This window comes from Convolutriloba macropyga, chromosome 1 (assembly GCF_964194025.1).
Source record: "Convolutriloba macropyga chromosome 1, txConMacr16.3, whole genome shotgun sequence".
NCBI classification, from domain to species: Eukaryota; Metazoa; Xenacoelomorpha; order Acoela; family Convolutidae; genus Convolutriloba; species Convolutriloba macropyga.
In genome coordinates this window covers 85,413,982-85,440,082 of record NC_134468.1, presented here as the reverse complement: position 1 = coordinate 85,440,082, position 26,101 = coordinate 85,413,982, and the positions used below count along the sequence as shown (strand labels likewise).

At 36.2% G+C, this 26,101-nt stretch overlaps 1 protein-coding gene across 1 annotated transcript in view; it reads left to right on the top strand.

Annotated features, from left to right (window-relative positions):
* LOC142343843 (uncharacterized) overlaps positions 1–26,101 on the top strand; it is a 65,596-nt gene that overhangs the window by 26,103 nt on the left and 13,392 nt on the right. The window contains exon 4 of the mRNA XM_075395211.1: positions 3,480–3,687. Within this exon, the coding sequence (XP_075251326.1) occupies positions 3,480–3,687 (208 nt within the window). The remainder of the gene's footprint in view (positions 1–3,479; positions 3,688–26,101) is intronic.

Below are 26,101 nucleotides of genomic sequence, written 5' to 3'. Positions count from 1 at the left end.
GCACTTTTCAATTTTCAAAATACCAGATAATAATAATTGTGGTTCCTGCGTAATTGCAGCGGAACAGCATTAGGCCACAGCGGCCTGTTCTCAGCCGTCCTTTTTCTTATTATTCCCCCACATTTCAGACTGATATAAAAAACGAATACTAGGCGAGATGTCAGCAAAATTCATACTGGGCGAGATGTCAGCAGTGCGAAATGTCAACAAGAAGACAAGTAATTTGTACGAAATTGTTGTTACGTTTGGATTCAAACCACAGTGATTCTGGAATTTTTATCGTGTAAGATCTGATAAGACGCTGATCAAATATCTTTATCGTATAAGATCTTATCTGGTCTTACACGATCAAAATTCTGACGTTTAATCATGTAAGATCTGAATTATTAAGATAATAATTCAATTTTGCTTGCTGAATTGTTATCTTATAAGATCTAATAAGTATCTTATCAGATTTTATAAGATAATAATTCAATTTTGCTGAATTGTTATCTTACAAGATCTGATAAGTATCTTATCAGATCCTATACGTTACAAGTGCACGTAGGGCTGAATTTTTATCGTGTAAGATCTGATAAGACATGTTTTAATGATTTCAATATAACCGTATAACGTAGTCAAGTTCCTATGAAAGTAAAAAATAATCGGTCAACTAACCAATTTTGAAACGAAAAATGTTTGTTGATTCTACTTTGACGGCAGTATTTTTCTTATTCTTAACTAGGTACTATGGCTAAACTCAGTAGTCCAAGATAGTTTTGGTCTTTGAAGAAAAAAATTACAGCCCAGTTTGATAATTACTGCTTCAGCAGAAGCCTTTAACACTTGAATAACCTTTTTCGCAATATCTTGTAAGTCTCAAAAGACAATATGAGAGAATATTCTCTTTTTTGCTCTGATACTGAAGCTCTGACACTGAAGTGTTGTGAGACAAACCCTGATTTCTCTTCAATATGATGAACATGTCATACTTAAAAAAATTTTATGGTATAAGATCTGATAAAAAATCAAAAAGATGAGTCATAGTTTTCCGAATGTTTGTCTCACAAGATCTCATAAGATTTTTTATAAGATCTTACACGATAAAAATTTTTTGTCAGGCGGATTTTTTATTGTGTGAGATCTTATAAGGCGGAACTTTTATCGCGTAAGATCTTAGTAGACCTGATAAAATTTTTTTATCGTGTAAGACCTGATAAAATGTCTTACAAAGTCTTAGTCAAGCGACGCATGATCTTATAAGTACATATAAGACAATTTTGTAAGAAATTTGGAAGATCTTACACGAAAAAAATTCTCAAATGTCTCGGGAACAAAAGAAATCTTTGGATTTTTAGTTTCATCGGTATCAACTGTGTTTTACGAGTTGTCGGTTTATCGGAAAATCTTAGTTTTTGTTACTTGCTAAATATGGATCTGTCACTTACAAAAGTTACAAACTTCGTGTTTCTACAAAACTTACGCGACTCTGCTTTAACGATAAACAATAAACGCATTACGTATTACGGACCATAGTCAACTTTACAAGATCTTAGTACGGTTTTCATTCAAGACCTATACGGTGCAGTACTACGGCCGTACCAAGTTTTCCAAGTACGGGTAACCCGGAGTTACCATAAACTACATATATGACTTTGATATGGTTGCCAAGAAAGGTCTATACTGGTTATCCCGTGGTCATTTCGAAATTTTGTCCTAGATCGCGAACCGAATCGTGGTTTCAAACGGATGCCAAACTTTCTGAGAGCAAAAATTATAGCCATGTAACCTATACTGTAAAGCCAAACATTTAAGTTTAATAATTAAGACTAGAAATTGAAAAGTTTGCCATTCTTTACAAATCGTCTTTGTGGTTTTTGATCCAATATTGCCGCACAGTTAAGCCATAGGTTTCGAAACCGAGTAATTCAGCAGAAATACATTAAATTGAGCATTATCTCAAGCAAGAATGTTTTAAAAGAGTGTTTTAAAATTACAACGGTCTAAGTTTTGGTTGGTCAATGATTAAGGATTTTCATTCAAAATATCCAGAATTTTGTACTCTTTTGAAGTAATTAATTTTCATCACCAGACTTAGTACGGCAAACAATTTACGTATTTTGCAATTTTCTCTATCAGTCAGAATTCTATTAATGTCAAATTTTGGCTTTGATTTAAATTTCCAACCTTTGGGTGGTCCCATTCAAATTGTTGTTTTGAAGTAGAGGAATTGCTTTGCTAATTTTCAACTTGCTCACAATTTTTCCATGTTTTGTTTTCCTCACAGACTTTACAATTTTCTAGTTGCTATTTTTTTTTCAAAGATCGAGGTTGTAACCGGATTGAAGTAGGAGGAGGAAAAAACCGATAAAGATTATTCTGGAACAATCTCATATTCGATTTGTTGAATTGATAAGTGAAAATTTTCCCCATTGTTGAGCTGTCTTTTTTACTCTTGATCAATTCTCTTTATCGTGCCCGAGATTTTGTAAAACCAAGGTATGATCTTAGAAATTTTTGTTTGTTTATTTTCATCGAGATCCTTATTCTAATGTTTTTTTTTTTCATTTCTTGGCGTTTTCATTGCCAGAACCTTGCCAAAATCTTGACGATTTCTCAAGTTTATAATGTATTCATAAAGTGTTATAAATTTCATTTACCGGGTTGGCATTTTTTAAAACAATATATTGGCATTCATAATTCAAGCCTACAAATTTTGACAGTCATCTTTGGTAGAAATGAAAACTGCTTTTTAAAACCGATTTATGTTTAGAGAATATATCAATTTAAAATTGAACAAATTGTTCTTTAATCTATAATTTTGCTGTCCAACTTCATTCACAAATTTTGGCCTCAAACTTGGATTTCTTTTAGCACGCTTTTAAGGCAAAATTAAAAACAGGGTTTTAATAGGGTTAAAAAATATGGATTATAATAATAATAAATTGTTGGTAGTGCCGTTGTCATAAAATATTAGCAAGAAAACACATACATTGTACAAATACAATCGGTTACAATTTGTGACACTACAAGGTTGCCATTAAACGAAGAGTTGTGCAATTTTAGATTGAAAGAATAATAAAAAAGTGTTTAAAAATGAAAAGTTGTCCTTTCCAGTAGAGATTAACTAAAGAAACTGTGTTTGTAGCTATCAAAAATTTTGCTCTAATGAGCATGAAAGAGTCTGTTGATTATTATTAAATCTGATTGATCAATATCAAACAAATGATTGCAAAAGAGGCGAAAGCGTTGTTTTTGTTCATTTAAATTTAAATGAATAGCAAAATCTTTGCCTATTTTACATTGTTTTATTTGTTATTTATCAATCCATATTTTAATTTTCCCTCTTAAAACGTTGCTTTTATTTTGCAAGACTTTGAGTTGGAGGTCGTTTGAAGATATCTGAGTTTGGTGTCAAAATTGGAGGGTAAAATTGGAGATAAAGAAAAATTTGAGTAATTAAATTAATTAAATATAGAAATGTGTCGCTGTATTTCCAGGTGCATGTGCAGCTGGTCGTTGACTCAGATTTAGTAAGAGGCTACCAATCGGTGTACATGTACTCCCCCAACTCACACGCGAGTACTGCCCTCTCTGTCAACGTATTCTCTCTCTTTAACTTTGTCAACGTCGATTTCACTGGCCAAGTAGCCCAGTTTAACCCCTTCAGCAGCATCAATCTGATGATGACGATGATCACTGGTTCAGGTTAGTGTGGTTAATATCGTCTTGAAGAACTCTTTGAAACTCTATTTATTTCCTTAAACAAGTAAATTAAAACTGTAACCATACGGGTTTAATATACTTGCAACAAACAATATGATATGTAAAATGATTCGATTATATCAAAACATCACATTTGCTTAAAAAATCACATTAATAAAATTCTTCTGATTGTTTTCTTCTTAAAAATAAAAATGACTTTAACAAGCACCAACTTTATTATTCAAAGGATTTTTTTCCTGCTGTGAGACCAAAAAATCATTCAACATTTTCTTAAATATTTTTCCATTTATTGCTAGCCGAAGCCATTGTGGTAACTTATTCCATTTTTGTACGCATTGAGGTACAATCGAATTCATTTCGAAGTTGGTTTTGACTTCTTGCCTAATTCTGAATTGTTTTGTTCGAGCGTTTTGATGAAGACTCAGATAACCCTGAAAGTTTTCAAATCTTGTGGTTTGACTATGTCATAGTGAAATTTGATTAGCGGCATTTTGGCTCTTATGAGCTCAGCTGGAAGGATTGATTTTGTCTGTGTTAGTAGAGTTCTCGCGACGTCATACTTTTTTGCGTAGAGATCCCACCTTGATACCCCAGTTAAACTGTCGAATAATTCTTTTCAAGTTTTTTTTCGGATAAGTTTTGAAAAAAAACATTGCTGAAAAAAAGTGTAAAAGCACACGCAATTTTAAAACAAGAGTCAGGGGAATTTGATATGCTATTAGATAAAATGATCGTATAGCGTGAGCTATCTTTTTAATTGCTCTCAAACGAAGTTTGTAGCAATTATATTAGTCCTGTCGGTCTTTTTTTCTGCGATTTTTCGCTTGACCGACTTTTCGTCTGACGCTTTTGTCTTTTCGTCCACAGAAACGGGATGAACAGGTAGATCCCAGCCTTCATTAAGTGCTCTTAGAGCCTTTCAGTTCTGTTTCAGCTCAAACTGTTTTGGAGACTTTTACTTATACTTATGGTGTGCAGGGCGGTTCTTAGAGGTTGAAGACACCCCCACTGTTGACCACCCTATTGCCCCTATCCCCCACCGCGCTGTTGCCCTCACCCCTGTGTTGCCCCCAATCAACACCGGTGACCCCCCCCCCCTCCCGTGGCTAGCTACTGACGAACAACCGTTTGCTAAAAAAGCAAATTTTTATTATTTTGCTAATTTTTTTCAAGCTTTTTTGAAAATTTTTAGTATTTTTTTTTTATTTTTATCACCCCAAGGAGTCAAAGAACATCCTCTAGGGTTCGATAATAGTTTACTGAACTGTTTCCAGGGGTAATGGAATGGATGGTTTCAACGTTTAAACATCACGAATTTTAGCAATATTTTTTTGACAAAACGTTCAGTTTTTTTCAAATTTTTCGACTTCTTTCCTTATTCAGGTTTTTTTGAACCCAGTGGCCGGAAAACATTCTAAGGGGTTCGATAATAAGTTGATGACAAGTTTTTAATGGCCATGGAATTGTTTTCTATCTTTTTAGTGTCACACTAATTTTATCAATTTTTTGATAAAACTTGCTTATTTTCAAGTTTTTTTGTAACTTTTTGTAGTTTTTTTAGAATTTTTCAGCCTCAAGAGCCAAGAAACCTCCGCTAGGGTTTGAAAAGAGGCTACTGAGTATTTTTGGATTAAATGGAATGTCTTGCTTTAACATCAAAAATTTTAGCATATTTTTCACATCTTTTGCCATTTTTCCCAGTTGCTTTTATCATTTATAGTCATTATCCAGATTTTGTAAGCCTGAAAGGTCAGAAAACCTCCGTTAGGGTTTGATAATAAGTTACTGCAAATTTTTTTGTTGGTCATGGATTATTTTTCTTTTTAATATAACAAGTTTTAGCAATTTATTTTGTAAAACTTGCAATTTTTTTTAAGTTTTTAAATATTTTCGTCATTTTTTAGGTTTCTCTAACATCAAGGGCCACGGAACTTCCTCTAGGGTTTGATAAAATTACTGCATAGTTTATAGACGTAATAGATTGTTCTTCAAGATTTAAATATCACTACTTTAAGCAATTTTTTAAAACTTTTGCTATTTTTTTATGGTTTTGATTTTTTCCGGCAACAGAGGCCATGGGACCTCCTCCAAGGTTTGATAATAAGCTTCTACAAAGTTTGCAGGGTTAATGGGAAGGTGATCAACATTTTTATGACTCCAGTTTTATTAATTGTTGGATAAATTTTTCATATTTTTGGAAAATTTTTATGTTCCAAGTGTGTGGATCTTTATGAGCCTGTGAAACTATTTCAGGCTTGAAACAGGGATACCGGAGAGAACCTTGAGACAATGAATTGGTTCTTAAGATTTTAATGTCCTGAATTTTAAAAAGTTTTGGTTAAAATTTGCATTTTTTTTCAAGATGTTTCAATATTTTTTGTTCTTTTCTGAGTTTGACGACCATTACTGGCCTACAAAACATTTCAAGTCTCGGAGATGGGTTACTTGACAGACCTTTGAGACAAAAAAAAATATTTTAAATTTTTTTTATTGAGAAATTGAAATTTTTTTTAAATTAGCCTTTTTCGGTTATTTTCTATATGATTTATTTATTAGCAAGATTAAAAAAACTAGAAGTTGCAGTGTAGAATCCAATCATGGAAGATATTTCTGTCTCCTTCTCTCTTTTTCGGTTATATTTCCTTTCCATCTCGTTCTCGTTCACGTTTTACACCCCCTCTCTCTCCCTCTCTCTCTCTCTCTCTCTCTCTCTCTTTGTGGATGCCGCACTTCAGCTGCTGTTATGTGGCGTAATGTCATCATCTCTGATCCTCATTATCAATGAGTTATAGTTGAAATGTTTTTATTATAAATGATCTAACAGGCAATTTTTAGGAAACCACTGTTAATTGCTCTCAAAAGCAATTTGTAGGAAATATATTAATCCTGTTTGTCTTTTATGCAATTTTTCGCCTGGCCGATTTTTCGTCTGACCCATTTGACTTCCGTACTGGCCTGGAAACGGGATAAAGATGTAGTGACCTGAGGTCACTAAAGCATGGCTAGCTGTTGACGAAGCCAACCGCTCGCCGGTCGTTTTAGAGCAATTCTCTCGACGTTAGTCGATTATGTTTAAACGTTTTTTTCAGCCGCTAATAATTTTGTTCCCATTCTCATGCATTTATTTGACATTACAAGTCATTCTGTAATCGCTGTCTAAATGGCTGTCAAATTCAAATCTATTGTTTTAATTATACCAAAACATAAAATGTATGTAAGATAAGTGATCACACATGGTAGGGTCAGAGTGAATGAAATCACAGCAATTGAACTTTTTTTTTTAAAGAACTGGGATTTTTCGCTTCACCGCATTTTGCTCCCTCACATTACAAATTTTGTTTCTATCATAATGTGTTTACTTTTACATTGTCCAGACTTGCGCTAATTCTGATTGATCATTTGGCAGAGAGTGTCCAATTCTGATTTTTCAGTTGCTAAACTGGGGCCAATTCTGATGTTTTGCTGGCCAGACATGGGCCAAATCTCATTTTTCACTTGCCACACTTGCGTCAATTCTGATTTTTTACTTGCCAGTCTGGGGCAAGTTTCGATATTTTTTTTGCCAGATTGTGGCCAATTCCAATTTTTCAATTGCCATACTCGGGCCAATTCTGCTTTTTACTTGACAGACTGGGAAGAATTTTGATTTTTTACTTGCTAGTCTGGGGCAAATTCCGATTTTTATTTTGCCAAATTTTGGCCAAATCAAATTTTTCAATTGTCACACTTGGGCTAGTTTTGATTTTTCACTCGCCACACTGCGGCCATTTCTGTTTTTTTACTCGCCAGACTAGAATCAATTCACATTTTTGCTTGCGAGACTTGGGGGATTCTGATTTTTCAGTCGTCAGAATGGGGTCATTTCTGATCTTTTACCTGCAAGACTGGGCCAATTCTGATTTTTTACTTGCCAGACTGGGGCCTTTTCTGATTCTTCACTTGGGGGTAATTCTGATTGTTTAATTGCCAGTCTGGGCCAGTTCTGATTTTTCTCTTCCCAGGCATGGACCAATTATGATTTTATTCGCCAGACAGGAGCTATTTTTAACTTTTTATTTTCCAGACTGGATCCAATTTTTTTTATTTGCCAGACTGGGGCCAATTCCCCTTATTTACTTGCCAGACGGGGGCAATCCTGACCTTTTTTTTACTAAAAAAGGTGTGAAATACGTAAAGAATGGTAGAATAACGTCAAAAACAGCGGGGAAGTGCACCGAAATCGGCCGGGAGTTGTAAGATAATAGGGTACTAAGATAGAGGGGGTTATCCGTCGAATTGATACGTGTGATAATAGGGGGCTATCCTTGGCGGCGCTACATGTAAAACATTTGACTACGGCCATGCGTGGGTGATACATGTAAACTAGCTTTCTTCCGCCTTTATTCCTTTCCTTTTGCGCCTTTCTCCGGTTTGTTAGATTCGTAAGAAAAGATTGGATTGAAACGAAACTAAACGCTCAAAACAAAATTAATATATACACTCTGTATTCCTACACGCAGATTCACCAAAATTGCATGCAATTAAATTGGCATTAGCGCCGTCTTATTTTGCGTGCTGGTTCTTCTTTTTGGCTGCTGGTTGCTTCTTCAGCTTCAAAGTTTATGAAGGGGTTGTCAGAAGAGGAGCTTTCACTGCAATTGGCGTCAATATCTGCAGTATCGTCACTGTCAATAACAGACTCAGTTACCTGCTCAGTTACTACAAAACCCGGGTCGGGAGTTTCCCAAGAGCTGGTGGTGGAGGCTGGCACTGAGAGAGCGGCTGTTGAGGAAGTTTCAGATACTACAAAACCATTATCCTATTCTGGACTAGAGCTGAGAAGTAAGTTTCAGTAACTGTCATTAGCCCTCTGAATATCATCACTACCCCAATCAATTTCATCGACAACACAATCAACGGTCTCATACTGTCCGAAGGGTAGAGTTTTTGTACCGCAGGGTAGAATATACCGTTTGTTATCAAACGCTGAAAGGCATATTTTGTTGGTAGTAACAGTTTCCAATACATGATGATCGGACATTATTCGTGTGCTTTCAGTGCGAAACACGTTCCCTGTTGTCAGTGTGCTCAAGAAATCATCATGCCGGAGACGTTGTTGAGCGGCCTTTGTTACTCCTTTAGCCGAAAGTTTTCGACAACCTTAAGAGAAAAAAAGCCTTTAATCAAGTCTTTAAATGTTTACTAACCCCCTATGTATATAAAAAATAAAACTAATAACATTCAGAAGCCTACTAGCAACCTTTGTAATTTAAAGATAGAACTAACATGCTTTAGAATAAACAAAGAATATTTACTTTTTGAGAGTATTGAGTATAATTTCGGCTTTAAACATACAGACTCCGTGATAAAATATCCCGCAATTTCGTCCATAAACTTGAGGACTATCCGTTTATTTTCTGAACTTTATAAATAGTGATCGTGCGAATAATTGGAGAAATCGAATTCGCTAACAACTGAAGCTGGCTTTCTTGCTAATTCCTCATAAAAGTCTATACTCCGAATCTTATATAGTAAACTATCCGTGTCACTATATAAAAAAAGACAATCAAAATGAGCGCTTTTTTAGTAATGGAAATTGTACATTTGATACTTGGCCAGATCGAGTATAGTTGCTCCAATTATTGTTGGGTATTCCAATAAATCTTTCTGGCGTTGAAAGACAATGCGGCCAGCTTATCTCCGAATATCATGAACCGATCAAACTCGAACTTTGAAATGGAACTCAGAACTTGATCAGCATCCCGCGCAATGGTAAGCTTACTTCGTCTGCGTTTGGATTTGCAATTCTTACCATAAACTGCATTGTTCATGAGCTTATAAAAGTTCTCTTCGAATTTATTGCTAGCGGCTTGACGTTTTTTGCTGTTGAGTGAAATATAGGGTGCTAACCGATTCGCTTGTTTGAACTGTAGGACACGGTGTACTTTTGCAACAATTATCCCAATACTAACATATAATTTGAGAAGTTTGTAATGCAGTACATAGTTTTTTTTGTCGAATAGCGTCTGAAGCAATTTTTTAGCCTTCGAGCTGGGTAATCTGTGTTGTTCTTTTAGCTCAAGTTGATATTCGCCCAAACAATCATCTTGAACAATTTTTTTAGTAGGGGTAAGGGGAAGTCTCGGTGGTCGTCGTGTAAGTGAACAGGGTAATTTAAGTCTACTTCAAGAAAATAACCAACTGAAGCGTCGTTAGGGGTATTGAGGATTTCGTTAAAGGTAATTTCTACGTTAAAGGCGGATTCCCCCACTGGTAGCATCTCCATCTGCATGACACCTCCATAGAGATTATTTGCGTTAACCCAGAGTGCAAAAGTTGACTCCTCAGAGGGCCGGTATTCTGATAAATACTTATTTTTTTAACAAAATGACGCTCCTCGTAATCAGATGTTACTCCTCCTCGTATTGCTGGTTCAATCATGTCCAAATGTGCTCGTTCCGTCATCAGCTCGATGTTTGCCTTGTCTAGCTTTAGTGACGCCTCTTTTCCCATATTGGGGAGGGTGTAGAAATGCATGCAGTCGAGTTTGTATGTACGAAAGCTAAGTTCACGATGAAACTCACATACACAGGCTAATAATGGGCAGTCCAATTTAAGGTATGCGTCATGATAGTCTTGTAAAGTTTTGCACCCCAGTAAGTTCCATATCAGGTTAGCATGAATTAAATTTTCTTCACTAACTGCCAATTTTCCGCCTTCAAATGTGTTGCGCCATTCTGAGAGGGGTGGTAGACGTTCCTCAGAAAACTTTGTAGGATCACATTCATAAGAATAAGGATATTATCCTTTTTGTTTGAGCAAGTGTGCGTTTGATTCGGAAACCGAGGGGAACCTTGCTTTCATGATATCGAAATGGGTGTCAGGCAAAATTTCTACCAGTTTTTCCAGCGAACTGTTCATCATTTTGTGCGAATCGTTGAATATTAAATACTCGTAAATTTTTTTGGGTTCTTCCTTCTTGAGTTGTAATAGTATCAATCAGAACTCCGAATGTCATTGATATGTATTTCTCATCTGTTGACGGAATGACTTTTAATGTTGTGGTAGAATCACAGTTGTTCAGAGCCAGACAAATATGATACAAGTCACAATTTTGTATGTTATGACCGACCAAAGGCGTAAAATTGACATATCGTCTCGCTCGATTACTTTTTTTCGTGTGCCCAGCCAAAGAATTGGCCACTATAATGACAATGTTCTAAATCTATGCTCTCTTCGGAGTCAAGCTCGCTGTCAAATGGTTCTTCGCATATCCCACATTGTGTAGCGCTATTTTTGTCCAAAGTTCTACGATTTCCGTTGTAGAAAGAAAACTGTTTTTTGCGTTCATGTATGTCCCTTGCCAACGAAGGCAGCATTCGAACAAAATTTCCCGTACAATCTTCTGAGCTGTCCACATGATGGAAATAGTGAACATTCGAATGATGATCAACAACTGCCAAAGCAATTCAACATGTCTTGTGCTTTTCAATCACGCTTGTTGGGGTCAGTTGCTGCATTACATCCAGCGACGGGTAGGAGAAACGATTCAAAGTCAAAATAAATGACCAGAGGAACAAACCACGTGTCTGAAAAATTTGAGCATTTATATTCATTTTTATCTGGTGATTTCATTTGAGTAACTGCAGGGGCATTTAGATAACAATTTTCAGTATGAATATTATAGCATTCCAGTCCATCACGACACAGCCAGAAACAATTACGACAAATGCGATAACCAAATCTGAATTTCAGGTCTCTAACTTTACAAACAACTTTCACAGCGTCAGTAATGAGAACATAGTGATAAACTTCAGCATCATAAAGAAGTAAAAGATCCATAACAAAATCGGATTCAAAAGAGGAGACTCGTAGAGGGTAAAGTTGTCCATTATCGTAACCAAGGACATTAATTGCCACTTCATTGAGGTTTTCAAAGGCTTTCATTTGCCCAAATCCCAATGGCAAATTCGCCTACAAGTTGGTGAATGTTCTCTTGTTGATATGATGCTGGGGATGTTTTGTCAATATGATAGTTCCTGTCATCTCTATCAAGACTGATTCCATGATGCGTATGATACGCTGCCACGAGGCAATAATTGAAAAAATTGGCATCTTTGGGGTTTCAAATATTGAGTAATCCGCGACAGTTTATGAGCATATGGGGTAAGGCAAGATAGGATGAGCCGCGAATTGGTCGGTTGCGGGCAAGTTTGATGTCAAGTTTGATTATTTTTTCAACAACCCAACCACTTCCAGATGAAGCAAACGCAGGCAAGGCGGCCATCATTTTCTTTGCCATACTCTAGTATAACTTGTCTGTGAGACCCTCAACGTAAATGGGCGTCATGAGAGAGTTGGCATAAATTTCAATGCGCTCCTCCGTTTCGGATGAGTTTTCATCTCGATGCAGCTTCAATAACTGTACTTTTACGGTAAATTGTACTTTCTGTGGTCCTTGGCTCAGCCGTTGCTCAATTAGCGTTGCAATTGCAGATCTTTGATTGAGCATGAAGCTCTCAAGATCTCGGTCAGCTGTATTCTTGACAACTTCATAATTTTGTAACACAACCATTGAAGGCTGTCTCCGCTCTAGCCTCTTTCGGTTGGTATTCAGGTCCAAATACAGGAAGCGAGTGAATAGATTTCATATGCTGCGCAAACAGGTGCGTATCATAGAATCCCATGAAGCACGATCGGCAGCAGTTTGTAAACTTCGAGTGGCAAGTTCGCATATGCTGTTCCAGTTCAGACAGTTTCCGTGAATTGAACGCACATAGGGAGCAGTTGTACACAGGAAGCCCAACAACGTCTGGATGAAATTTATGTTGATGTCGTGAGCGGTTTCCACGAGTGCTAAACGTAGCGGAACAGAATTGCACGAATAGACCATATCTAATAGTTTTGACGAAATTCAAATTCTAGCAGAACTTTGATAACAAGTAAATACCTCGCAAAAGAGTGAGGTCACCAAACTGAAGCACGAATGTAATTTCTGAGCGCGAGATTCAAAATTTCAAAATTCTGCAATCTGATTGGTCGGTTTTGGCGTGTACCTTTAATTCAAAATTTTGTTAGTTATGAGAGAAAAAAGATGTGTTTTCAACTCTTCATAGCAATCGTATGCCAAAATATACCACAATAAGGAACCCTAACGAGTATTGCTGGTCATCGTTTGTTTCAAAAACGTTTTTTGAGAAGCTGGAACAACATGATAGTTTTCAAAATTGTAATAAAATTCGCTATTTTATGCATTTTCAGATACGGGTTGTTAGTGTTGCCATACGTTGTTAAGTGTGATGGGCAAGAATGCTCCCCGTGCCGAAATACATAGGACCCATATAAAAAGGTGCTCAAAAATGAACAGAAAAAAGTTTATTTTTCTGTCAATCAAGTCATTAATTAACAATTACATGACAATTACATGACATAAACATGTGTCTTTTTTCTGAGGCTTTTTTTGATGACAGCTGTTATGAGATAAATTTGCACTGAGGACCCAATAAATCCAAAAAGGTAATTAAAACCGATCTAACATCTTTCCTTAGGTACTTCATATGCTAATTAGTGCCAGATGTTAATGTGACATTAATTGCCAGATGTTTTGAAAATCGGTGAAGGAGCCATTTTTTGATGATGGTGCTTATGAGCAATAATGTCAGGCATCAAGCAGTGATTAAAAAACCGTTGCGAAAATTTGAATTTTTTTCAGTAATTAGTAATTAGGTTAATTAACCCTTAATTAGTCGCTAATTAGGGGCTAATTATCTCCATAACGGGTGAGTAAAATTTGACGAGTGTGATGAGATGTTTTGTACTTTAGAGTATGCTGAGGTTTACTGAACAATCAGTTTCATCCGAAGTAATTTTTGGAACCCTCTTTATTGGGGTCAAAAGTCAGAGGTAATGTGTCAAAAAATTTTTTTTTTAATTTTGTTTTTTTTTAACAAACATGCTCTTTTTCTTTCAATTGATCCACAAGCAACAAATGGGAGGTGATTCTAGTGTAAGCTGAAGAGCGCATCTAGTGAATTAAGTGTCAAAATTTGACGTTTGAAATGCCTTTTTTCGAAAATTTTCTTTGAATATTTCTCATTTTGAACATTTCTTCAACTTATGAATTGAAATTTGAATTCAATCCATGCTACAGCTGTTGTATTGAGTTAGCATGTCATTAGCGTCAATACCGCTTACTCTCACATATGGCTATATCACCAAAATTTATGTATAATGTTATCGAAAATTTTTTAGATTGAGAAGAGTATTTCTGGATAAAATATTGAAAAATCACACCACGTCATAGTAGTTGAGTTTTTGTTATGAAACGAATTTATATGCTTACGTCATAATGAAAATCTTTTCTGAACATGTTCGAACTTGATCAGTAGCAAAGTTTTAATTTCTTTGGCTCAGCAGAATTAAAACTGTAAAAACAGATATAGAAAGTTAAATTCAGCTTTCAAGAAGTTGAAATTACTCATTATTGAAACAAAATCTAGTTAGCATCTCACTATATAAAAGAGTTTTGTGGTGATGCATCATGCTTTATTTTCAAGTTAATCAAGTAAGTCCATTAAAGAATTCTCAGGTAGCCGTCTCTGTGGTGGATTGCAAATCTTTGGCGTGTCTGTGACACCAAAAACACGTTCTGGTTCTGGTGTTTGAAATTGTATAGCTGACAATAACGCTGTATCAAACTGGTTGTCATTGAGCAGAGCCGTAGAATTGTTCTTGGGAATACCCGCAAAGAGTGGTGGAATAGATGTCTGTGTCAATCTGGGACTCGGATCAACAGCTGGTGTTACTGGCAAGCTGGCTGAATCCAATTGCGATTGATTTTCTGGGGAGCAAGGTGATGACTATATGCCCCACTTGTCAGCTAAGTTTTCGCAAGCTTGATAAGCCCCTAGCTAGTTTCAAACAGAAGCAAACAGTCGCAATGATAACGAAACAAAATTCGTTTAACGTCGTCAAGTAATGACTCCATGCCAAGATGTTGAAATGTTGGCAAAATTTTCGAAGATAAATGTCCCCCTGATGTAATAAGACTGCATCCTGCTGGTTCTGTCTTCTCTGGTAAAGAAGCAATTGCGTTAATGAAAAAGCTTTGGAAACAAACAGTGCTGGTAAGTTTGCCAAACATCGCCTTGTCTCTTCTGTTGCATTAGCACAACAAAATTTTCGAACACTGTCTGATAAACCAATGTTCGCTCCAACGAAATTACAGACTCAGCAAGTATTTGAACGGACATAAATTGTTGTACAAATTTTGAGAAAGAAATTAAAATCAAATCGATAGAACACGGTTGGAAGGTGTTTGTATGGTAACGAACTCTTGAAGGAAAGCGAAGTGCACTGAACGCAAGAAGGTTTAAAGAAAATGAATAACTATTTTTAAAGTTATAAAACACAACGTGTAAATCAACAATTTATATCTGGGGTCAAATTTAGTTTTAATTTTGGTAGTGTATATGCTCTGTTACATGGTCTAAATTTTGTCATTATACACGGGTTGATACACTTTATAGTGTGTAATTGCAAACCTCCTATCTATAACGTAGGTTTTTATTTGCATTTCATTGTACACATTATTCTTATCAGAATTTCCTTATTGCTGTAGGTTTACATGTGCTTCTAATTATTTCACACATCCCGGGCCATATCTGTTCCAAGTTATAAACATATGGTCCGCATATAATTCCAACAAACAGTGTACACTGCACTGCTGGTTCAAATACACACCTAGGGTCACATCTGTTTTTTGTCTTATCTAAGGTCACAGCTGAAGTTAATTTTGCAATATGTGAAGAACAGACAGACTCAAGTACGCCATAAGCGTACTTGAGCCTGTTTTCACAAATCATTTGGATTCAATTAGGCAGTTTGACGACACTTGTTTAAACCCAACTTGCCGCCCCCATTGAATTGGAATTTAACACATTATAACACTTGAAAGTAATAAAACAAGCTGCACACCATGCCTTTCAAGTCCACTAAAGACAAAGAGTTTGGAGATTGTTATTTCGATGTTTTCAAAACTGATAAGCGCTTAATCAGGGCAGCGCTGAAAACCTATGAAAGGACAGGGACATGCGTATTTCGGAAATTGTTCAAAAAAGCAACAGACGATTACGAATTTGAACAGAGAGTTTCGTTAACTCTTGGAGAGTTTGAAAATTTGGTCAGCTCGTCTAGCAAAATACAGAACTCAGTGGCTGATCAGCAGTCAGCAGCAAAACCACCACTAGCGAAGAAACCAAAAACTCAAAAGAACTTGTCAACAACGATGGTTGAAGCGGTTTTTTATGCAGTGTGTGCACATATTGATTCCGAGTTTTGCAATTTAGTAAATAGCCATTATCACGTTCTGATTGATACAACTACTTTTGAAAACTAAGCATTGAAACGATATCAGAGCTTTCTTGTGCCTTGCGTTTATACAGCTTTCAAATTTTTGTTTTGGACTGCACCAAATTTGGAGACTAATGGAGATGTGTTTTCAAAGCTTATATTAGCAATCGAAATCAACAGTTCCGCTGAAAAAATCGATGCACAGTCTGTGCGCAAACGACTGCCAGCTTTTGCTAACAACAACATTTTATTGAAAAGCAGCTCTACAAAAACAAACAATTGTCAATACCAAACAGAGTGCCTAGATGACAGTAGTTGCTCAAAAGACTATCTACAATGTCCGGCCTCCATTCAAAACTGATTTTGTTAATCGTGAAACTTTACTAAGAGTTGAAACATTTTTGCATGGTCCTCATTCTGCTGGTGCTTTTTGTCAAATTATGGACCTTTTTATGAGTGTATATGGAAAATTGAATATTGATTCTGACTTATTGAGTGTTCGCTTTGAGTATGGAGAAAAAGTAAATTTTTCAAAAAAAAAATAAAATTTTCAAGTTAGTAAGTTTAGAACATAATATGAAAAGCCAAAAAAATCAATTCATTATCGTTATTATTTACAAGTTTTTGAGCATTGAAAACAAAATGAGCTATATAAAAACAAAAAAGTCCAGAAAGTTTAGAGTTTGCACTTTGAATTGGTTGATTCTCCAAGAGTTGATAGATGTTGTGACTGTTGGCAACAGAAATGATTCTTTGATATTGATGTTTGTACGATGAAATGGGCTGACCAAGGGGATCGGCAAACAAAAGTTTATTGTTTTTTCTGCATAACAGTAACCGGAGGGTGCCAATATTTTCAGCAGTTGCTGCATTAACAATAAGGAAGCTGTTTCTGTTCATTTTTTTCCGGAAAGTTGTTGGCCGCAAACACACTATGGAATTTTTATTTCTGAAATTTGCAGCCTTGGATTAAATCATTAATATCATCTTCATCCATCATTAATTTGTCAGAATGTGCTTCTTTGATACTCTTCTTGCACTATCAACAAAAATTGTGCTAGCTGTTTTGCCAATATTGAATATCTCTATATTGTTCGGTAAGGCCGCAGAAAATTTCAACTCAATGGAAATTGACGAATTTGTAAGCTCAGGATGAAAAAAATTGTGGGATGCTTGTTGGGTGCTGGTCAAATCAAAAACCATTATGAAATGGTTTGTGTAATCTGTCAAACCTATTCCATGACCATTGTCGATGTAAGCTAAATCCGTTATTGTATTAAAATAAAGACGTTTGTCATCACTTGTTGATATTGGACTGTCTGCCGCAGGTAAACCGTTGCGATAAATATAAATCTGCTCAAGGTCGAATTTGCGGAAAATAAACGGATTTTGTCTGTTGTTACGAAGAAACGCTTCGTTAGTGTTCAGACAGATTGCTAGACTACGAATCGTTTCTCTGGCAAAAATATCTTCTTGTTTCCAACTGTGGAGAACCGTTGTCGCCAGAAATGTTTTTGTTAGAATCTCCAGGTAAGGATAAGAAGCTGGCCTTGTTAGTAAAGTTTTTTCAATAGCCGATACAACATCATCGTTCAATGCCATCTTATATGTCTGATGAGGTCATCTCATCATCAGACATTATAACAAAATCATCTATTGACCGTCTAAATGCAATGCGAAGTGTCACACCACTTAGCAAATGTCTGTCACAGGTGAAAAAGTTGACTGCAACTTTACCGTAGAATGTGCACTCAACTGATTGCCTCACTAAGGCTTTCCTTCTGTTCACTTCTCCAGTTGACAGCGCTCCCGGATTTTCTTCGTAGGAGTAGCCCTGACATGCCAACCAGGTGTTTTTTGCACCTTTGTTATGTGAAAGTTCTGTTTCAATAAATTTTTTATGAGCATAGTTTCCGTTAGCATTTGAAATTTATATTCCATTAGCAGACACTGTACAGTCAGAGAAGAGTGAATGTAACACATTATTGCAAAAATAGGGGCATCTGTCTTTGTAACATCTGTTGTTGCTCCTGTCTCATATATCGAATCAGCTTCTGATGACTGGAAAATTTTACATTTCACTTCCAAGAAAATTTTCTGTAAGTCAAAAAAATTATTTCGGTCACCGGTGACTTCAAATTCTAACATGGGTCCATTTGGACTGTAGACTGGGCCAAACTTTTGACAAAAGCTACCGTCGAATGTTACTAGGAGAGATGGTTTTTCGAATAAATCCGAAGAATTGTAAGTTGTTTCTGATGGTAAAAAATTAGCGATCATCGTTCACTCTGGCGAAAAATTCCGACCGACTTTTTTTGGAGCTCTGTGCGTTGATATGGTTTTTTTGCGTTTGTTGATTGCTTTCTGTGGCTTGACTCGTATTGATTTCCTCCGACGTGAAGTATTTCGTCGAGATCCCGCTGTCTGTTTTTTGACAGATTATGATTTTGTATTTTTAAATGCCTGTTTAGGAGATTTTTTGCCTCCGACTACATCCAAAATCTCTTGAACACTTTGTTTCAAGAGCTCTTTACCGATACGCTTCGCTGTAGACAAAACAAAACGACGCGCCAAAGGCAGCGCAACACGTTCAATGCCTGCAGCTAGGGCTCCAATTTCACTTCCTCTTTGGCGATAATTTCCAGAGAAGTGCGTCAAAGACGTTGCTTGATTACCATAATAAGAATCCATTTTATGGGGAACATTTTTTGAATTGTAGTGTTAGAATATCTTTTCCAGTTCCAGAAAAGGGAATTAATTGTCCTGTTTCTGTTCTCAGTTCAATTGAAATCGATTGAATTGTGTTGCTTAGGAGCATCTTATAGTCTAAATTCGTAAAATTTATCCGATGAGTTGGTTCAAGCTCACAAACACTACCGTTTTCCAGACAATGTTTTGAATCAATAACTGGCAAAGCGGAAGCCTTAGTGTCACAACGTATTGACATTCAATTATGTTGGTGTAGATGAAAATTAGATGCTTTCCAGCACAAAGGTCAGCTAGGAACTCCCCATAATAAGCTTTTGTATCATCACTTTTCATAAATCTGTCCGCATTAGGATTCATTTTGTACCCAATATGTATTCCATTGCCGTCAGGAATACCCGTAAATCCATTAATGCTTGGAGTTTCTTCCCTGGGAAATGTAATTCCCTCATACTTGCCAAATAAAATTTCATATTTTCCAGAGCTCTTCAACTCTCTGAATGAAAAATGGGGCAGTCCAATTGTGCGCTTAATTGTAGCAAGAAGTTGTGCCACTGTATCAAAGGTTCCTGGCATAAAACTGAGTTGTTGTCCACAAGGTCTAGAAATAACATTGGCTCCCGAAAACATCTTTTGGGAATCTTTATAGTCTTTTAAGTTGTACACAATTAGATTTCCGTTTACCATGTTTTCTATTTTTGTTGGGAATATGTTTTCACTTTACGCCACTCTCCAATCACCTGCAAGTTGAATTTCGTCATTAAAAATTTCGAAATGATGCAAGTGTGTTTAAATCAAATGTTTCCATTGAAGCGGATGAAACAACGTGAACTGTAAACTCGTCTTCAAACCGGTTGTTGGACATTTTCAACGAGAGGGAGCCTGACAAGTTGTAATTCGGGTTGATGAAATTTTCCTTGAATTGGTTCTTTGTTTGCGTCGACTAAGGAGTATGTTGGTGGGCTTAATGTTGGTATTCCCGCTAGTTCAAAAAGTTCGTCTGTGAACAGTTGCTTGTAACTTTTTCTGAATGCATTATCTTTTTTAACTATCCTCACAAAGTCTCCAATGTAAAACTTGGGCTTCTGAGTTGAGGTTGTTTGTGCTGCCAATGACACCAATGGTGTCACATCTTTTTTTGTGACTCTGTTAGGAGCAATTTTAGTTACTTGATTGACTCTTGAATTAATTGTTTTCACAAATTGGTCTAATTGGTCAATGTAGCTATAGGTCCACTTTTCTTCAAGATACCGATGAATTATCGTTTTGAGAGATCTAATGTTCCTCTCTGCAAAAGCTGATTTTTTTTTCACTGAAAGTACTATATAACTGATTTCCGGGCTTGGTACACAATTTTTTTGAATGCTCCAAGAAATTCTGTACCATCGTCAACCCATACTTTTTCGGGCTGTAATAAGACTGCATCCTGCTGGTTCTGTCTTCTCTGGTAAGAAAGCAATTGCGTTAATGAAAAAGCTTTGGAAACAAACAGTGCTGGTAAGTTTGCCAAACATCGCCTTGTCTCTTCTGTTGAAAAAGCACAACAAAATTTTCGAACACTGTCTGATAAACCAATGTTCGCTCCAACGAAATTACAGATTCAGCAAGTATTTGAACGGACATAAATTGTTGTACAAATTTTGAGAAAGAAATTAAAATCAAATTGATAGAACACGGTTAGAAGGTGTTTGTACGGTAACGAACTCTTGAAGGAAAGCAAAGTGCACTGAACGCAAGAAGGTTTAAAGAAAAAGAATAACTATTTTTAAAGTTATAAAGCACAACGTGTAAATCAACAATTTATATCTGGGGCCAAATTTAGTTTTAATTTTGGTAGTGTATATGCTCTGTTATATGCTCTAAATTTTGTCATTATACACGGGTTGATACACTTTATAGTGTGTAATTGCAAACCTCTTATCTATAAGGTAGGTTTTTATTTGCATTTCATTGTACACATTATTCTTATCAGAATTTCCTTATTGCTGTAGGTTTACATGTGCTTCTAATTATTTCACACATCCCGGGCCATATCTGTTCCAAGTTATAAACATATGGTCCGCATATAATTCCAACAAACAGTGTACACTGCACTGCTGGTCCAAATACACACCTAGGGTCACATCTGTTTTTTGTCTTATCTAAGGTCACAGCTGAAGTTAATTTTGCAATATGTGAAGAACAGACAGACTCAAGTACGCCATAAGCGTACTTGAGCCTGTTTTCACAAATCATTTGGATTCAATTAGGCAGTTTGACGACAATTGTTTAAACCCAACTTGCCGCCCCCATTTAATTGGAATTTAACACATTATAACACTTGAAAGTAATAAAACAAGCTGCACACTATGCCTTTCAAGTCCACTAAAGACAAAGAGTTTGGAGATTGTTATTTCGATGTTTTCAAAACTGATATGCGCTTAATCAGGGCAGCGCTGAAAACCTATGAAATGACAAGGAAATATGCATTTCTGAAATTGTTCAAAAAAGCAACAGACGATTACGAATTTGAACAGAGAATTTCGTTAACTCTTGGAGAGTTTGAAAATGTGGTCAGCTCGTCTAGCAAAATACAGAACTCAGTGGCTGATCAGCAGTCAGCAGCAGAACCACCACTAGTGAAGAAACCAAAAAATCAAAAGAACTTGTCAACAACGATGGTTGAAGCGATGTTTGAGCGTTCTCCAAATTACTTTAAACAATTTCAGAAACATTTCAAACTTCTCATTGTGGAAGAAAAACCTAGCTTTTCTATTGGAAATTTTTATGCAGTGTGTGCACATATTGATTCCGAATTTTGCAATTTAGTAAATAGCCATTATCACGTTCTGATTGATACAACTACTTTTGAAAACTAAACATTGAAACGATATAAGAGCTTTCTTGTGCCTTGCGTTTATACAGCTTTCAAATTTTTGTATTGGACTGCACCAAATTTGGAGACTAATGGAGATGTGTTTTCAAAGCTTATATTAGCAATCGAAATCAACAGTTCCGCTGAAAAAATCGATGCACAGTCTGTGCGCAAACGACTGCCAGCTTTTGCTAACAACAACATTTTATTGAAAAGCAGCTCTACAAAAACAAACAATTGTCAATACCAAACAGAGTGCCTAGATGACAGTAGTTGTTCAAAAGACTATCTACAATGTCCGGCCTCCATTCAAAACTGATTTTGTTAATCGTGAAACTTTACTAAGAGTTGAAACATTTTTGTATGGTCCTCATTCTGGTGCGTTTTGTCAAATTATGGACCTTTTTATGAGTGTATATGGAAAATTGAATATTGATTCTGACTTATTGAGTGTTCGCTTTGAGTATGGAGAAAAAGTAAAGTTTTCAAAAAAATATAAAATTTTCAAGTTAGTAAGTTTAGAACATAATATGAAAAGCCAAAAAAATCAATTCATTATCGTTAATATTTACAAGTTTTTGAGCATTGAAAACAAAATGAGCTATATAAAAACAAAAAAGTCCAGAAAGTTTAGAGTTTGCACTTTGAATTGGTTGATTCTCCAAGAGTTGATAGATGTTGTGACTGTTGGCAACAGAAATGATTCTTTGATATTGATGTTTGTACGATGAAATGGGCTGACCAAGGGGATCGGCAAACAAAAGTTTATTGTTTTTTCTGCATAACAGTAACCGGAGGGTGCCAATATTTTCAGCAGTTGCTGCATTAACAATAAGGAAGCTGTTTCTGTTCATTTTTTTCCGGAAAGTTGTTGGCCGCAAACACACTATGGAATTTTTATTTATGAAATTTGCAGCCTTGGATTAAATCATTAATTTCACCTTCAGCCATCATTAATTTGTCAGAATGTGCTTCTTTGATACTCTTCTTGCACTATCAACAAAAATTGTGCTAGCTTTTTTGCCAATATTGAATATCTCTATATTGTTCGGTAAGGCCGCAGAAAATTTCAACTCAATGGAAATTGACGAATTTGTAAGCTCAGGATGAAAAAAATTGTGGGATGTTTGTTGGGTGCTGGTCAAATCAAAAACCATTATGAAATGGTTTGTGTAATCTGTCAAACTTATTCCATGACCATTGTCGACGTAAGCTAAATCCGTTATTGTATTAAAATAAAGACGTTTGTCATCACTTGTTGATATTGGACTGTCTGCCACAGGTAAACCGTTGCGATAAATATAAATCTGCTCAAGGTCGAATTTGCGGAAAATAAACGAATTTTGTCTGTTGTTACGAAGAAACGCTTTGTTAGTGTTCAGACAGATTGCTAGTCTACGAATAGGTTCTCTGGCAAAAATATCGTCTTGTTTCCAACTGTGGAGAACCGTTGTCGCCAGAAATGTTTTTTTTAGAATCTCCAGGTAAGGAAACGAAGCTGGACTTGTTAATAAAGTTTTTTCAATAGCCGATACAACATCATCGTTCAATGTCATCTTATATGTCTGATGAGGTCATCTCATCATCAGACATTATAACAAAATCATCTATTGACCGTCTAAATGCAATGCGAAGTGTCACACCACTTAGCAAATGTCTGTCAGAGGTGAAAAAGTCGACTGCAACTTTACCGTAGAATGTGCACTCAACTGATTGCCTCACTAAGGCTTTCCTTCTGTTCACTTCTCCAATTGACAGCGCTCCCGGATTTTTTTCGTAGGAGTAGCCCTGACATGCCAACCAGGTGTTTTTTGCATCTTTGTTATGTGAAAATTCTGTTTCAATAAATTTTTTATGAGCATAGTTTCCGTTAGCATTTGAAATTTATATTCCATTAGCAGACACTGTACAGTCAGAGAAGAGTGAATGTAACACATTATTGCAAAAATAGGGGCATCTGTCTTTGTAACATCTGTTGCTGCTCCTGTCTCATATATCGAATCAGCTTCTGATGACTGGAAAATTTTACATTTCACTTCCAAGAAAATTTTCTGTAGGTCAAAAAAATTTTTTCGGTCACCGGTGACTTCAAATTCTAACATGGGTCCATTTGGACTGTAGACTGGGCAAAATTTTGACAAAAGCTACCGTCGAATGTTACTAAGAGAGATGGTTTTTCGAATAAATCCAAAGAATTGTAAGTTGCTTCTGATGGTAAAAAATTAGCGATCATCGTTCACTCTGGCAAAAAAATCTGACCGACTTTTTTTGGAGCTCTGTGCGTTGAAATGGTTTTTTTGCGTTTGTTGATTGCTTTCTGTGGCTTGACTCGTATTGATTTCCTCCGACGTGAAGTATTTCGTCGAGATCCCGCTGTCTGTTTTTTGACAGATTATGATTTTGTATTTTTAAATGCCTGTTTAGGAGATTTTTTGCTTCCGACTACATCCAAAATCTCTTGAACACTTTGTTTCAAGAGCTCTTTACCGATACGCTTCGCTGTAGACAAAATAAAACGACGCGCCAAAGGCAGCGCAACACGTTCAATGCCTGCAGCTAGGGCTCCAATTTCACTTCCTCTTTGGCGATAATGTCCAGAGAAGTGCGTCAAAGACGTTGCTTGATTACCATAATAAGAATCCATTTTATGGGGAACATTTTTTGAATTGTAGTGTTAGAATATCTTTTCCAGTTCCAGAAAAAGGAATTATTGTCCTGTTTCTGTTCTCAGTTTAATTGAAATCGATTGAATTGTGTTGCTTAGGAGCATCTTATAGTGTAAATTTGTAAAAATTATCCGATGAGTTGGTTCAAGCTCACAAACACTACCGTTTTCCAGACAATGTTTTGAATCAATGACTGGCAAAACGGAAGCCTTAGTGTCACAACGTATTGACATTCAATTATGTTGGTGTAGATGAAAATTAGATTGCCGTCAGGAATACCCGTATATCCATTAATGCTTGGATTTTCTTCCCTGGGAAATGTAATTCCCTCATACTTGCCAAATAAAATTTCATATTTTCCAGAGCTCTTCAACTCTCTGAATGAAAAATGGGGCAGTCCAATTGTGCGCTTAATTGTAGCAAGAAGTTGTGCCACTGTATCAAAGGTTCCTGGCATAAAACTGAGTTGTTGTCCACAAGGTCTAGAATTAACATTGGCTCCCGAAAACATCTTTTGGGAATCTTTATAGTCTTTTAAGTTGTACACAATTAGATTTCCGTTTACTATGTTTTCTATTTTTGTTGGGAATATGTTTTCACTTTACGCCACTCTCCAATCACCTATAAGTTGAATTTCGTCATTAAAAAATTTCGAAATGATGCAAGTGTGTTTAAATCAAATGTTTCCATTGAAGCGGATGAAACAACGTGAACTGTAAACTCGTCTTCAAACCGGTTGTTGGACATTTTCAACGAGAGGGAGCCTGACAAGTTGTAATTCGGGTTGATAAAATTTTCCTTGAATTGGTTCTTTGTTTGCGTCGACTAAGGAGTATGTTGGTGGGCTTAATGTTGGTATTAACGCTAGTTCAAAAATTTCGTCCGTGAACAATTGCTTGTAACTTCTCCTGAATGCATTATCTTTTTTAACTATCCTCACAAAGTCTCCAATGTAAAACTTGGGCTTCTGAGTTGAGCTTGTTTGTGCTGCCAATGACACCAGTCGTGGCACATCGTTTTTTCAAACTTTGTTAGAAGCAATTTCAGTTACTCAATTGACTCTTGAATTAATTGTTTTCACAAATTGGTCTAATTGGTCAATGTAGCTATAGGTCCACTTTTCTTCAAGTTACCAATGAATTATCGTTTTGAGAGATCTAATGTTCCTCTCTGCAAAAGCTTATTTTTTTTCACTGAAAGTACTATATAACTGATTTCCGGGTTTGGTACACAATTTTTGTGAATGCTCCAAGAAATTCTGTACCATCGTCAACCCATACTTTTTCGGGCTGTTTGTTTTTGATCATCTTTTTGAATGCTTCAGCTGCTTCTTTTGTGTACTTTGTTTTTAAAGGTTCTAATCGTAAATATCTTGACAAACAATCAACCGCTACTAGAAGATACTTTTTATTGCGGTTATACTTTGCCAGTTTATCAATGTGTGCCAAATCTGGAGACCAAATTTCGTTAATGTCTTTTACAAAAACTTTAAGCCTGGGAAATTTTAATCGAATTGAACGGTACTTTGTGAAAGACGGCTTTGTCTCCAAATAGGACTGGATTATACCTATATGGAGCTTGCTTTGAGTCTGCAGTCGCTGGTCCTTTTAAGAAAACTGATCCCGTTTTTTACTTCCGGAAAAGAAAGACCACATCTTCTGACTGGTCTCTTCTTTGTCTGTCGTTTGGTCCGTTTCCTTTTTATATCTTTTTTGGGTTGATTTTGAGCCACTGGGATGTTCTCTGCTAGAGAAGAGCTCTTGTCAACCGGGTTTTTCTCTACTTGGGAAAAATTTTTTGTTCACTTTCAGACGAGGCTTCCATGATTTGCTTGGCATGT